Source organism: Neofelis nebulosa, chromosome 4 (assembly GCF_028018385.1).
Source record: "Neofelis nebulosa isolate mNeoNeb1 chromosome 4, mNeoNeb1.pri, whole genome shotgun sequence".
Classification (NCBI taxonomy): domain Eukaryota; kingdom Metazoa; phylum Chordata; class Mammalia; order Carnivora; family Felidae; genus Neofelis; species Neofelis nebulosa.
In genome coordinates, this window is record NC_080785.1 from 116,674,639 (window position 1) to 116,689,054 (window position 14,416).

At 40.7% G+C, this 14,416-nt stretch overlaps 1 protein-coding gene across 7 annotated transcripts in view; it reads left to right on the plus strand.

The window, feature by feature from the left end:
* The window catches only part of TAMM41 (TAM41 mitochondrial translocator assembly and maintenance homolog), a 50,550-nt gene that overhangs the window by 9,525 nt on the left and 26,609 nt on the right, over nt 1-14,416 (plus strand). For 4 of the 7 annotated variants that reach the window (XR_009260699.1, XM_058725970.1, XM_058725972.1 and 1 more), the window contains exon 4: nt 3,992-4,142. Coding sequence is in view for 6 of the 7 variants with exons in the window: in XM_058725970.1 (XP_058581953.1) it covers nt 3,992-4,142 (151 nt within the window). In the remaining variant the exon portion in view is untranslated. Of the gene's footprint in view, nt 1-1,132; nt 1,282-3,117; nt 3,284-3,548; nt 3,603-3,991; nt 4,143-14,416 lie in introns of those variants that run through there. The other 3 variants (XM_058725974.1, XM_058725975.1, XM_058725973.1) reach the window with 3 other exon arrangements.

The following is a 14,416-nucleotide window of genomic DNA, read 5'->3' on the forward strand; positions in this document are numbered from 1 at the left end:
AATTTCTATTATACTTTACCATTAACTTACCTTGTAATTGAGGAGATGAACTATTTTTATTTCTAGGGCAGCTTTAAGTTTCCGAGTCATTTCCCAAATCATATTTCTATGAAATATGAAATTTAAATAACAGAATCTTGTGGCCAATCCTTTTTTAGGTCAAAAGAACTCTAAAGTAAAAATTAAGTCATTCCCCTAATTTATTTAACCTAAGTCTGGGTTTTTGTATATCTATGTTTAGACAATTTGGCTTGAATTTTTAAGACATTCACATTGACATACAATGTCAATATTTTGCTAGTAATATAGCTTTTTTATAACAAATTATTGACATAATTCATATATCATACAGTTCATCCATTTAAAGTGTTCAGTTCAGTGGTTTTTAGTATATTCACAGTTTTGCAATTATTACCATATTGTAAATTTATTGATTTGCTTTTTGCAGATAGAAAATTCCCAGTGGTATTAAAGATCCCTGAAAGAGAGTTGGAAAACCTGACTTACTGGTTTGGGCTCTGCCCAGTTGTGAGCAAATGTTTGCTCCCTAGCCTTTGAAATGCAAAATTTGAACCATTAATATACTTATTCAGACAACTAAGTTTTTTCTCTGTGGTTGCTAAAGGAATAAAAAAAATAATAACACCACATTGCTGACCCTGGAAAAGCCTGCAGTCCAACAGGCATATTATAAGGTTTCAACTAGCTCGAATGTTCAGCATTTCTTCTTAGTCCTCAAGCAGTAACCATTTAGAAAAATTAGTCTTTCTGGTCATTTGGAATGGGAAACTTCTGTGAGAAGTGTCATTTGGTTGAGTGTTTGAACACTAGGTAGGGCTGTGTTCCTTGTGAACTGTAACTTCACTTTTTGCAATTCAAGGACTGTCTCCCTATGACCGTATTATAGAGGAAACCACATGTGACTCTCTTTTTTTTCTGTTTTGAAAGGTACTCACAAATCTCTCCCAGTTGGGCTTTTGAAAGTCCCTTCAAGCATTGCCCCTTCCTCTTCCCAGTAAAGATTTTTCTCCTTGGCAGTAGTGCTAATGCTATCTGTGTGGTTCAGGTCGGGGCATTCCCAGTAAGATACAAACAGCTATTCACAAATCTGAGGACTTTCTTTTTTTCCCAGGCCTCTCTGGCAGCGTCCCAAGAGTTCGCTGGCTTTTCACTCTGAACCACAAATAACAGTGCTGCTGAGACAAGTTCCTAGGTCACCTTACACTGGAGAGCCAGATCAGCACAGTAGCAGAGTCTTCTGAATTGACATTTTTCCTTTGAGTAAGGATGCTTTTATTTTTACTCTCTTAACCTTAAGTAGCAAACAGACTGCTTTTCTACAACCTAAGTAGAACAGCTTTCTTAGAGAACAAGTGTATTGCTTTGAATAGGAACGTTTTCCCCAAAGTTACTCTTTGCATCTGTGATTGGTTAGCATCTCAGAATAACCTCTGTTTTTATTTTCTGTAAAAGCCACCAAAAAGAGAGAGGATGAAGAATTATTGAGCAGGACCTGATGAATGAGGATGACAAATAGGGTTTTGGAAGTAAACCTGTGTCACAGGGTTGTAGAAAGAGCTCTGGATAAATCAGGGACCTATGTCCTCTCTTGGGGTGCTTCTCAAGGGGGAGTCTTTTAGCCCTCCGGGCCTCAGTCTCCCCATTAGTAAGGTAAGGAGGTTCCCCTTCTAGATCCATGATTCTATATGGAATACAAAGTTCGTGAAAGTTATTCAAGGAATAAATATAGGTGTTATTATAGCACCCTAACATAGCTTTTAATCATCTTTTCAAGATAAATTAACCAGCACCAAAAAAAAAAAAAAAAAAAGTTAGCCAGAACAGATCCCTAACTAAATGCATGAGAGTAATTCAAAATATTTAGAGCAGGATTTGCCAAGTATAAGGGTGTTACCCTGATTTTTGCCATCGACTCATTATGCAACCTTGGGCAAGTCAGGCTACTGGACTGCACCTTCGTTTTACTTTCTGCAGATGATTGCAATAATGCTAAACTCACCCAAGTGCTGAAAGGCTTAATTAAGGGCTATTAAGTGCTGTAATTACAAGGGAGGAGTTGGTAGTAGTGAATAAAGTGGCTTACCTACATTTGAGACGTTTGGATGTTATAAATATGCCCTTAGAAAAAAAGTAGGGACAAAAGGTGAAAGATAGAAGTGAGGTTCTTAAGTTTATAAAATAGTTATGTTTCATAATGCTGTTTTTTACAATTAAAAAAAGAAACTCTATTTTGAGACAGACATCCCTCCTTTATCCTTGCCATCCAATAAAACTTCAGAGTTTCTCATAGTGTATGTCTTTTATGTGCCATCTTAATTTTTCTAAGAAATCATCTTCCTTTGACAAAAGGCAACTTAAGCCCTATTCTCTAGAATGGAGGAAGATTTGGTGACAGCGCCACATTGTGTACAGAAAGCGAATCCATTTCGCTCGTGTGAGTCTTTATTAGGGACTTCTAGACCCCTTCCTTGTTAAGAAAATCAGTCAGAAGCAGCCTGATGGTTTATGGATCATGCTGGGAGTGGAAATTGGCACAGCCACTCCGAAGAGCAACTTGGCATTTCTGCTTCTAAGTATGTACTTAAGAGCAGTGGTTCTCAAAATGTGGTTCCTGAACCAGCAGCATTAACATTACTGGGGACTTGTTAGAAATGTACATTTTCAGGCCTGGCCCAGGCCCACTGAATCAGAAACTCTGGGGGTGGACCTAATAATATGCATTTTCACAAGCTCTCCCAAGAGATTCTGGTGCTTATTAAAGGTGACAACCCCTCGCCCAGAGAAGCTCTTGAATCACGCCGCAAGAAAGACCCAGAAGGAAGGAAGCTACGGGTCCATATGCAGTATCTCATGATCTAACCAACAACCTTATCAATTTGGTTCTGTTATTAACCCCATTTTACTGATAAGGGATTATGGCCATAGTCACAGAGCTAGTAAGAGGTGGAGCTGGGTCTTGAACACATTTTCTTTCTCTGACCCCCCCCCCCCATATTCCTTTTATTCATTCATTTATTTATTTTAAAAAAGCTGGCCAACCAATATCATCAGTTCCCATACTTTTTAATGTTTTCACACCTGTGAGTACCCCAAACCTGGGCATCCCTGTCCTAGATACCATCCCCAGCCCCCTGCCATCATAGCCTTGTTGAACACATTTTCTTGACTTTACAGTGCAGTCTTCAAAACAGAGAATCTCAGAACAGACTGGACCAATGTGTAGTTTAATGGACTTGGTGGAAGTCAAAGAGAGCAGCTTCTGGTGGGTGTATTCAGAAGAAAAATCCTTTTTATTGACCAAGTCACTCACTAGTACATGAGATAGTTTTCATTTATCATTTCATTCGATCTTTGAAACAATTCTTTGCTGCGTATTTATCCTCATGTTGTAGATGAGGACTTAAGTTCAGAGAAGTTAAATAATTTGCCCAAATTCATACAGCTAGTAAATCCCTAGACCTGAACCCATACCTATCCCCAAAGCCATCTGCTTCTACTGTAGCTAATTTTCTTTCCTTTTTCCTTAGTGAAGTTCAAAATAAAGCATGAAGTGCTTAGGTTATATATGGATAAGAACAAAGGTGAGTTCTAAATAAAGGAGTTAAATGCCTTTCTCTATCATGAAATTAAGTAAAGAAGACTGAGACTATAAAATTGTAAAATACAAAATTTCCCGAAGGACATTCATTCCTTTTATACTGACTTCTTTTTCAAAACCCATGGAGAGTTTATTCATTTGAGAGAAATTTTTCTTTCTTTTCTTTCTTGTATCTGGTATCTTTGGTTTAGCATCAAATGCAAGCCTCTGGGATTGCTTATTAGAATAGCAATTATTTTGTGTTGGCTGGCCTAATCTTCTAAGATCTTTTGGGCTAAGGGTTTGGGACAGCTCCAGTGCATGTGTAAACCCGTAGCTTGAGCAATACTCTACTCCTGCAATTTTTCTTCTGAATGTTCTGCTTTTTTGCAGGTGAAAATCATAGCAATGAATGAGAATGTTGCTCTTAGGTCAGCCCTTGATAAAAATCTGAAGAGTGCTGTGACCACGGCTTTCCTCATGCTACCCGAAAGCTTTTCTGAAGAGGACCTCTTTATAGAGATTGCTGGACTGTCTTATTCAGGTTAGTAGATCTGGTGCTCACGTTTTCTGCAAGGAGATTTGTTGTGCAGACCAACATTTCACTCCTCACGCTACACAGGAGGCATGGCACCCTTCGTCCTGGATCCCATCACTTCCCGTGCACGTTCCTGCAGGAACCCCATGATTTGCCTCCAAGGTCTCTCCTTCCCACATCTGTATATAGATCACCCCAGGGTAATCTTGCTGTTGTTGTTGTTGTTACTGTTCATTTTCATTTTGAAACAATTTCAAACTGACAGAAGAGTTTCAATAATGATATAAAAAACTCCCATATACCCTTTCCCCAGATTTGCCAATTTTAATGTTTCACCACATTTGTGTTGTCATTCTCTTTGTACCAGTGGTTTTCTGACTCTAGTGTGCATCAGAATCCCCTGGAGGGCTTGTAAAAACAGACTCCTGGGCCCACCCACACACAGCTGCTTTGGTAGGTCTGGGGGGTGGAACCTAAGAATTTGTATTTCTGGAAAGTGGATGATGCCATTGCACCTCTATGGATCCCACTCGGAAAACCACTGCTCTCTCTGTATCTGCAAATACTGTATTATGTTTTTTTTTTCTGAACTATTTGAGAGTAGGTCATTCATATCCTGTCCCTGTCAGGCCAAATGCTTCAGTATATGTTTCCCAAGAACAAGGATGTTCTCTTACATAACCACAGTACAGTTACCAAATTCAGGAAGTTTATCACCAATACAGTACTTTTATCAAATTGAGGATCCATAGTCCATATGTTATTGCTGGTCACAGTGATGTCCTTTTTAGTGTTTTTTCCCCCCTCAAGTACATGATCCGGTCAGGGATCACATTTATTAAGATGTCCTCTCTCTTTTATCTTTTAATCTGAAACACTTCCTTAGCCTTTTTTTGTCTTTCATGATACTCACATTTTGAAGTCTCAGACCAGTGATGTTTGTGCCCTGATAAGCAGAGTTTTCTCTCTTCTAAGCAATCCATGGGGAGACATTTGAAGATCATGAATATATTCTGCTTCCTGTCAAACTTTCCTTCCTAGATTAAGCATTCAGTGATGATTCTTGCTTGAACCAGTCTTTACTATGATGGTTACAAAGTGGTGACTTTCCAGCTCCACCTCTCCTTGCACATTAAGGAAAAGCTTTCGCTTCTTCCCCATTCAATACTTTCTTTATCAATCTTAACTTCCTTTCCCTTTCTCCTTAAACCAGTTGTGTTCCTCAGATATGTCAAGGGCCCCCTTCAGAGGGGAAGGGGAAAGCTGAGAAAATAAAGCCCCTGGCCCCTAGCCCCTGACCTGGCCACAACCTGAGGGGAGTCCCCCTTCCTGTTTATTGTAGTAAGGATCCATGTAAAACTTCATTTACAAAAGAGTAGTCTGCTACTTTTAAAATAGTTTGAAAACCACTGTCTTAAATAAATGTCTTCTTTCCCAGCTTTTAAGTGTGAGTCAAGGAACTATGCTCAAAACACTGCAAAAGCAGTTTACTCATTTTCTGAATCCCTGTACAGATAAGATTTCATGGAAATCTAATGCTGAAAGAGACCACTAAGGCCTGTTCTTCAGTCTTTTTTTTTCCCTGAAAGGCAGCTTGCAGGACTACAGCTGCAGTTGCAATACTGGGGAGAAAGGAAGTGACAAAACCTCCATCCTGGTCACTTCCAGCCCCACGTGGCAGCAGCCCTGCCTTTCGGCAGAAAGTGGAGGAGCAAAGGCTGGTGCGGCTAAGTACCAGGATGAATGGGCCTCCACGCCACATGTGGGCAAAGGGGGCCCCCATGCCCCCCTGTGAAGAAAGATAGACCCAGAGCCTTTTTTGAAGGGCTAACTTGGTGGGAGAGGTGCAGAGCTGATTTCTGCTTTGCCCACACCACTGCTGCTCTTCCATTTTCTCCCCATGATCAACATCAGCAGAGTGTTGGCTGGATTCTAGGAGTTCCTATACATTCTGACCATTGACTAAAGAAGTTTATCAAATGACATAACTCCCTGCACCTATGAGCAGACTTTAAGTTAGCATTCAAGCTGCAATCAGTCTTCAGCTGACTTTTGCTTTGTCTCCTGGAAGGGCCGTGATTTATACCCTTCTCTTCTCCTGTACTGTGAAACAGGTATTGGGTGTTCAGTGAGTACTTGCTGACTCATAACAGTATCATTCTCTGTTTTTGCTTCTTTTATAATAATTATTATACAGCAGTATAGCAGTGCTATACCAGACACAGATAGGTAGGTGGGTAAGTAGATAGATGAGTAGGTAGGTGGGTTGAGGGGAGGTTAGTTCTACAGAAAAGTTGATCATTTATTCCATCATTGAAACCTCACACAACAAGCCTGTTTGTTCAACAGACATTTCCAGTGTGCCTTCCATGTGGCACACACTGCCCCAGGTCCTGCGTATACACTGGTGAGCATGATGTGAGTGAGACTCCTCAAGGAGTTCATGTTCTCTTAGGTAGAGCCAGACAGTAAAGAAGCAGTAAGGTCATTTCAGAGAGTGGTAAGTGCAATGAAGAGAAGAAAATAACTCAAGATGGAGGCCACCGTAACGGTGGATAGTCAGGGAGGACCCTCTAAGATAGTGATGTCTGAGCTCATATCTAATAGTGGCATGGAGCTTGCCCTGGGCTCCTAGGAGAAGGGCAGAGAGAGAGAGAGAGAGAGAGAGAGCGAGCGCGCTTCCTATAAGGCAGGTCCTCACCTTGGTGTGCCTGACTCCAACTTTCTCAGCTTCCACTTTTTCCCATTTCTTATCTGGTCTCCTCTTGCTCTCTTATTGTTATATTATTTATTGCTTAACCCAGATTTGGATCTGAGAATTTGACCAAGGATCCCACGTTACTCACTTCACGGAGGTTGGCTTCTTTTTACTGCAAAATGTAGAACACAACATTTGGCACATGTTCTCCAGAGGGAACTGAATCCAGCTTGGTGCGGTCCCTAGCTTATATGTGAGACACTCTGCAAAGAGCATTCTATTAGCTGGTGGTTAGAAATGGGAACATACTTTTCCATTAGGACGACATTATATGATGGTTGTTCCTAGGCCAGGACACAGCACAATTAATGGTTACCTACTCTATAATATAATGGAATTAGAGTGGACTAGTGAGGATAGGGAAGGATCTAGGCCCTGCAGGTAGATACCTTTCACAGGTATGAGACCTGCCTCAGGCCATGTGTTGAAAGGCAAGCTTTTCCTCTTGCCTTTCCTAGACTTCTGAGAACCCAGTATGCTTGAACTGATTGGATTCTAACCTTTCTGCAAACCACCTAAATCTCCCAAGCCCCCGGAATATTGCAAACTTTAAATTATCCACCAATCTCATTTTTATTTACAGCTTTGACATTTATTTTGCACCGTTTCCATGTGAGAGACAATATGTTGTTCCTAACCTGCGTAGGTCAGCATTTCTCCCTGGAAGGGGGTGGGGATGGGGAGACAGGAAACACCATCTCTCCATATTATTGGGCAAGTTCCTGCCCATAGTTACTAGCAGAGACAAGAGCTGTCTGTATTACCAGTAGTAATAATAACCCCTTACAATTTTATATAGTATTTAAGGATCACTTTGCCTTGGGGGTCGGTCTTGACGGCTTTGTTGTAAATGATGGTGAGAAAGGAGTAGGTGGAAGATGAGAGCCTGAAAATTGGGAAGGCGTAAGCTTTCTAATCCTTCACTTATTCTTAGAAGTCAGCACTTAAGTAAACAGAAAAGGAAAACCAAATGAGCTTTAAAGGGTCACCTTGACCTTTCTCATGTAAGTACAAACTATTAAAATGACTAATTTTACATAATGATCCTGGTTTAACATTTATCAAATGAATCAGCGTCCCATACCTCATGAAGAATTAAAGCTATAATTTCTGCTCTAAGGAACTTCACATTAATAAACATGCAGTCATAGTGAGTCAGTGATAGGCTTAAAAACAACACGTGTAAAAAAAGCACAGAGTGTGAAAGAACACAGCTTGTTTAGGGAAGAAGGAATAGATAGATGTGACTGAAGTCCATGGCTCATGGTAGAAAACAGTAGTCATTATTATGTGCCAGGAACGACTCTCAATATTTTTGATTGAATAACTAGTTTAACCTTCACAATAACCCATTCCTTTGTGTGCTGATTTATTGCCCAATTTTAAGATTAGAAAACTGAGGCCCAAATCTGTCTAAGGTCATTTGTCTGGTAGGTTAGTAGGTAGTGGAGCTAGAATTTTATTTATTTATTTATTTTTTAAATGTTTTTTATCTTGAGAGAAAGAGAGAGTGAGGGAGGGGCAGAGAGAGAGAGAGAGAGAGAGAGAATCCCAAGCAGGCTCCACACTGTCAGTGCAGAACCCAACATGGGGCTTGAACTCACAAACCCTGAGATTATGACCTGAGCTGAAATCAAGAGTTAGATGCTTAGTAGGGGCGCCTGGGTGGCTCAGTCAGTTAGGCATCTGTCTTCAATTCAGGTCATAATCTCACAGTTCCTGAGTTCAAGCCCCATGTCCAGCTCTGTGCTGACAGCTCAGAGCCTGGAGCCTGCTTTGGATTCTGTGTCTCCCTCTCTCTCTCTGCCCCTCCCCTGCTTGTGCTCTGTCTCTCTCTCTCTCTGTCTCTCAAAAATAACTAAACATTAAAAAAAAGAGATGCTTAACTGACTGATCCACCCAGGCTCCCCTGGAGCTACAATTTTAGCCCACACTCTTCACCATTTAACTTCACTGCCTCTCTGGTATTTTGGAGAAGAGGTTGTGTGCTGGCCAGGCCAGGCAAGGCATTGAATACAAAGGTAAATGAAAGTGGAATTTGACACCCTGTACACAAGCAGGAGCCACAGGTCTCAGGCATTGCAAGATGGTGGGAGATTCATTGCTGTGGAAAGATCATTTTGCCAACACTGTGCAGGAGGCAGAGAGACTAAAACAGGAAAAAGTCTTACTCAACAAATAATGATGAGAGTCTCCTATGCCAAGCACTCTTTAAGCTCTGGGAATGAAGGAAGTAATTAAGGCAAGCATTGTCCCTGCCACTGTGGGGCTTTGATTCTGGTTGAAAAGTCAGTCAGCAAACACGTGGCAGCACTAGAACAGGGGAGGGAGGCGAATGTGTACGTGTTACATTAGTGTAACCAGGGAAGGCCTCCGGGGGAGATGGGGGGTGACATCTGAACTGAGCACCACAGATGAGGACCCATGTGGAGGGCCCCCTCCCACCATGAGAGCCGTGCAGGCAGACAGCAAGATAGTTAGGACTGTGTTCGCATTTGGCCGGCTGTGCATCCCCAGCCTCTGGGACAATGCCATGGTACATAGTGGGCACCCTGCACATCTCTGTTGGGTGGATGGACAGGGTGTGAATGGTGATGAGGGCTCGAACTAGAGCAGCACCTCAGAGAAACGTACAAATTCAAATTCGTGTCAAGTCCTTCTTAAATCAAGTATCTTATTTTGTACCTTGCTTTTTTTTTTTTTTTTTTTGAAACATTGTATTACTTCACCGAAAGCAGAATTAGTGAAGCGTTTAAGAGCTGGAACTCTAGAGTCAGAGGCATGGGTTCGAATCTCAGCTGCACTCTTAATTTTTTTGTTTTTAGGCAAGTTTCTTAGCACCTTGTGACTCAGTTTCTTCATTTCTAAAGAAGGGTTTTATATGGATTAAATTAAATCATACATGTAAATGTACTTAACACAGTGGTTGGCACACAGTAAATGCTCAGCCATTGTTATCTTAGATACGTGGTGTTTATAGATACTAGCACAGCCACTTGAGGTTGTAGACAAAAGAAAGAGAAAGATGGCAGTCAGCCCTGACTTTGAAGACTAGCTTTGTAGAAGTGCTTGAACCTCTCCGAGCCCATTTTCTTTTTGTAAAACAAAAAGAACTGTTCTATAATAAGGTTTTCAATGAGATAATATATATAAAAGTCCCAACATCACACCTCATTGATAGTTGGTTCTCAGAAAATGATTACTGTTATTATTCATTACTGTTATCGTGTATCATTGCTGGCCGCGTAAGTTTTTCTTAAGTTGAGACACCATTATTTGCTCGTTCAGTGGTAGATGGACACTCAGTTTGGCTCCATTTGTCATTTTATTAATGACACTGCTGTGAATCACTTTGGAGAAATTACTTTGTAGGGGAAGGGGGCAGAGAGGGCCATGAACTTCCTTGGATATGTTCTCCAAAATGGAATTATATTGTTAGTTATAAGAATTACAAAACTTGTTACATGTTGCCAAATAGTGCTTGTCAAAATTAGGAGGCGTTAGAGTTCACTTACATCAAGTGGATTATTTGGCCCTTTCCTGTCCTTGAGAAGTAAAAAACACCTTTAAGCACTCTTATGTAAAAGAGAGAATGGGTTTCTTTCAATGCCAGGTTGTCTGAATTCAGGCTCAGCTACTTCTAGGAATAAGACAAAGCAAGGAAGTTGCCAGTTGAGTGATTCTTGGAGGAAAAAAAAAAAATTAGTAATGGGTGCCAGCCCTGTAAAGTGTGAGTAAACATCCTCATTTCTGGACCCTGGTAAGAGCCAGTGAAGAAACTTTCTCTGGAGTGAGAGTTATTAAGTTTTATTCTATGAGAGTCACACCATCTGAAACCTTCCAAGCAGTGTCACTGGATAACTTGCATATTGGAGATTGACTATTTCAGTAATTTGGAAGCATATTTCTCTCTGCTTGCCAAGCTTGAGCTTTTGCTGAAGCCTCAGTTGGAACTCTGTGCTTAGTCACTTGGTAATTTCTGAGAAAGCAGTACTCCAGAAGGGATATTAATTGTCAATAATAGCTAATGTTTTTGGATTCTTACTGTGTGTCAGATACTGTTCTAAGTGTTTTACATGTATTAACTCATTTAATCCCTGAATCTTATAAACTAGCTACTATTATTGCTTCCATCTTACATTTGAGGTAGTGAAGCCCAGAGAAGCTAAGTAGCTTGTAAGCTTGGATTTAAACAAAAGTGGTCTGGCTCTAGAACCTTTGCTCTGCTACAAAGGATCTGTGGTGGCGGGTGTGATTCCTGGTTCATACGTGGGACAGTCTTCCCCCACGCCTCAGGGCCCTGGATGTGGCTCCCCACCTCCCTCCCTCCCCCGCCCCCACACCCACCTTGTCATCTTTTTCTGCTTGTGTTTTTTTCACAGCACTTCCTGTTGTCTGATACACTCGTTATTTTATTCACTTGTTGGTTTGTGTTTGGTCTCTGTTCCACTACTAGGATGTAAAGGGCAGAAATGTTTGTCTTTTTTGGCTCACTCTACCCCATGCTTATAGTGGTACCTGACACATACTAGGTGAATGAACAGATAAATGGCTGTGATACTGGTGCCTTCCTGAACCAGTATCGTAAACCAGATTCCTCCCTGTCCCTTTCTACACTCAGCCATTTTGTGTTCACTCAAGTATGAAAAGAAAGGTGATTCAAATTTGTATCACCAAGTGCATCAGCTGTTTATTCTTATCTCATTCTCTTCTACATTATGAGTTAGTGGGATATGGTGCCTTTTCTAACACCATGGAGATATTTTGGGAGTTGCAATTTGAATGGTGTGTTAGACCGCCTCCTAGACATGCTGTCTTAGTCATCTTAAAATAGGTATTATTTTGTACACATGCAAAAGAATGAAGTTGGACTCCTAACTCATACTATGTAGAAAATTAACTCAAAATGGATCATGGATATAAGAGCTAAATCTATAAAGCTCTTAGAGTGACTTTGGGTTAGGTAGTGGTTTCCTAGATAGATACCAAAAGCACAAACAACAACAGCAAAAAAATAGATAAATGGGAAAATTAGATAAATGGGAGAAGAGATTTACAAATCATGTATCTGATAAGGAATTAGTATAAAGAATTCTTGGAATGCAATAAGAAAACAAGTAACCCAGTATAAAAATGGGCAAAGAATTTGAATAGACATGTTTTCAAAGAAAGTATACAAATAGCAAGCAAGCACATGAAAAGATGCTTGGCATCATTAGTCATTAGAGAAATGCCAGTTAACGCCACAGAAACAGTGCTTCATACAATGGCTATAATCAAAAAGACAAGAACAAGTGTGGATGAAGATGTGGAGAAGTTGAAACTTGCATGCATTGTTGGTGGGATTATAAAATGGTGAAGCTGCTTTGGAAAAACAGTTTGGCCGTTCCTGAAAATATTAAACATAGAGTTACCATATGGCCCAGCAATTCTACTCTTAAGTATCTACCTAAAAGAAATGAGAACACATATCCACACGAAAACTTGTACACAAATGTTCATAGCAGCATTATTCAAAAAAAAAAAAAAGCCCAAAAGTAGAAACAACCCAAATGTCCCTCAGCTGAGGAATGGATAAAAAAATGTGATATAGCTATCCAATGGACCATGATTTAGCCATGAACAGGAAATGAGTATTAATACATGGTACAACATGACAAACTTTGAAAACATAACACTAAGTCATAAAAGACCATTTATTGTACAATTCTATTTACATAAAATGTGCAGAATGGGCAAATCTACACATACAGAAAGTAGATTAGTCTTTATCTAGGGCTGGGGTTGGAAGGGTGGAGGGAGACAGAGAGTGGCTGCTAATGGGTACAGGGTTTCTTTTAGGGAGGCCAAAATGTTCTAAAATTCAATGTTATATAACCCTCTAATATATTCTAAAAATACTTAAAAAATTGAATTGTATATTTTACATGTGTGAATTGTATGGTATGTGAATTACATCTCAAAAAACGCTGTTAAAAAAAAGAATATTATTCTGCCATATCAACATCCAATTTGGGCTCCTTTTCTTAAACACTACCACATAAGAAATTCCACTTCTGTAACCCTCACTGAAATGATCTGTTTTCACAGCACTTGCTGCCTCAAGCAGGGCGTATATCTTTATATCTCTGATGTCTGGCACAGCTTCTGGTACTTACTAGCCACCCAAATATTTATTGAACTGAAATAGCGGCTGTGTTGCAGTTAGTTTAAGAGGGAAAAGTTAGCCAGTTATTATCTTCAAGGACTCAGGGCCTCCTCTGCCCTGTATCCTTTCCCCGTCCCAAATACATTATCACAGCAACAGTACTGTCTACTTTCCTATTTATGAAGCGTTCTCTACTGCCTTAACTCATTTAAATCTAAAAAGGACTCTGTGTGGCGCCTGGGTGGCTCATTTGACACTGACACCCAGTGAGTGCCCACCTCTTGATTTCCGCTCAGGTCACGATCCCAGGGTTGTGAGATCAAGCCATGCTAAGCATGGGTCCTGCTTGGGGTTCTCTTTCTCTCTCCCCACCACTTGCACATGCTTGCACGTTCTCTCTCTCTCTCTCAAATAAAAAAATAAAAATAACCTTGTGAGGTCAGTATGATTGTTATAGCCATTTTACAGAGAAGAAACCGACTCGGAAAGGTTAATCTCCAGTCCCCCTGAGACCCTGCCAGACTTGAGAGCCAGGGCCTCACCGCTGTATGCTGTAGCCCCTTACATCCCTACCTTGGTAATAAGGCCCCTGACCACTGGAGGCATGCTAGAATCACAAAGCAGGCTGACTACAGATGCTTCACAAGTCTCTGGGTTTGTTTCATTTCAAAGTTGAAGAGAAATTATCCTTTTGGTTACCCATTGTTACTAGACTGGCAGTTCTCTGGCTGGAGCGGTCAAGATTTAAACTTAGCAGTCAAGGTATAAAATAAAAGCAGTCGGTTTTTCTCAGTCCCTGTGTTTTGTTGCAAACGTCTCTGGAGGTAAGAAAACTTGATTCTTATGATCAAAGTGCTGGGTCATGCTGTGCCCACGATTTTATTCATGTTCTGAAGAAGCAGGTCATAAGCCCATTCGCTTGCTCCTCCCTGTGGCTGACCTAGTTGTGCTGCACGGCAGCTGGACAAATTCAGTTCAGCAGACATTTACTGATGTGCCTTCCCTGTGCCAGGCAGCACACAAGGAGCTGGAGATGCAGGGGTGGAGAAGCCCCAGTCCTTGCTCTCAGAGAATCCCTAGTATTTTCCAGGTCTTTCCTTTAATCATGACATGCCATTGTTCTTTTGGCGAGGATTTGCATTAGTCAGCTGTTACATTTTAGTAAAATACAGCCATGCTTTCAGAAAGTTACTGTCTAACATACAAGAACACTTTGTGGAATGCACAGAAAGAGAAGAAATGACACAAATGTGTAGAACTCAACAATGATGCAAACTGATGTTTCACTTCAGAGCCAGCCAGGTTGGATTCAGAGTTGGATGATGTCCTATCCCTTCAAAGATCGATAGAATCCATTTATAGGCTCTAAATAAA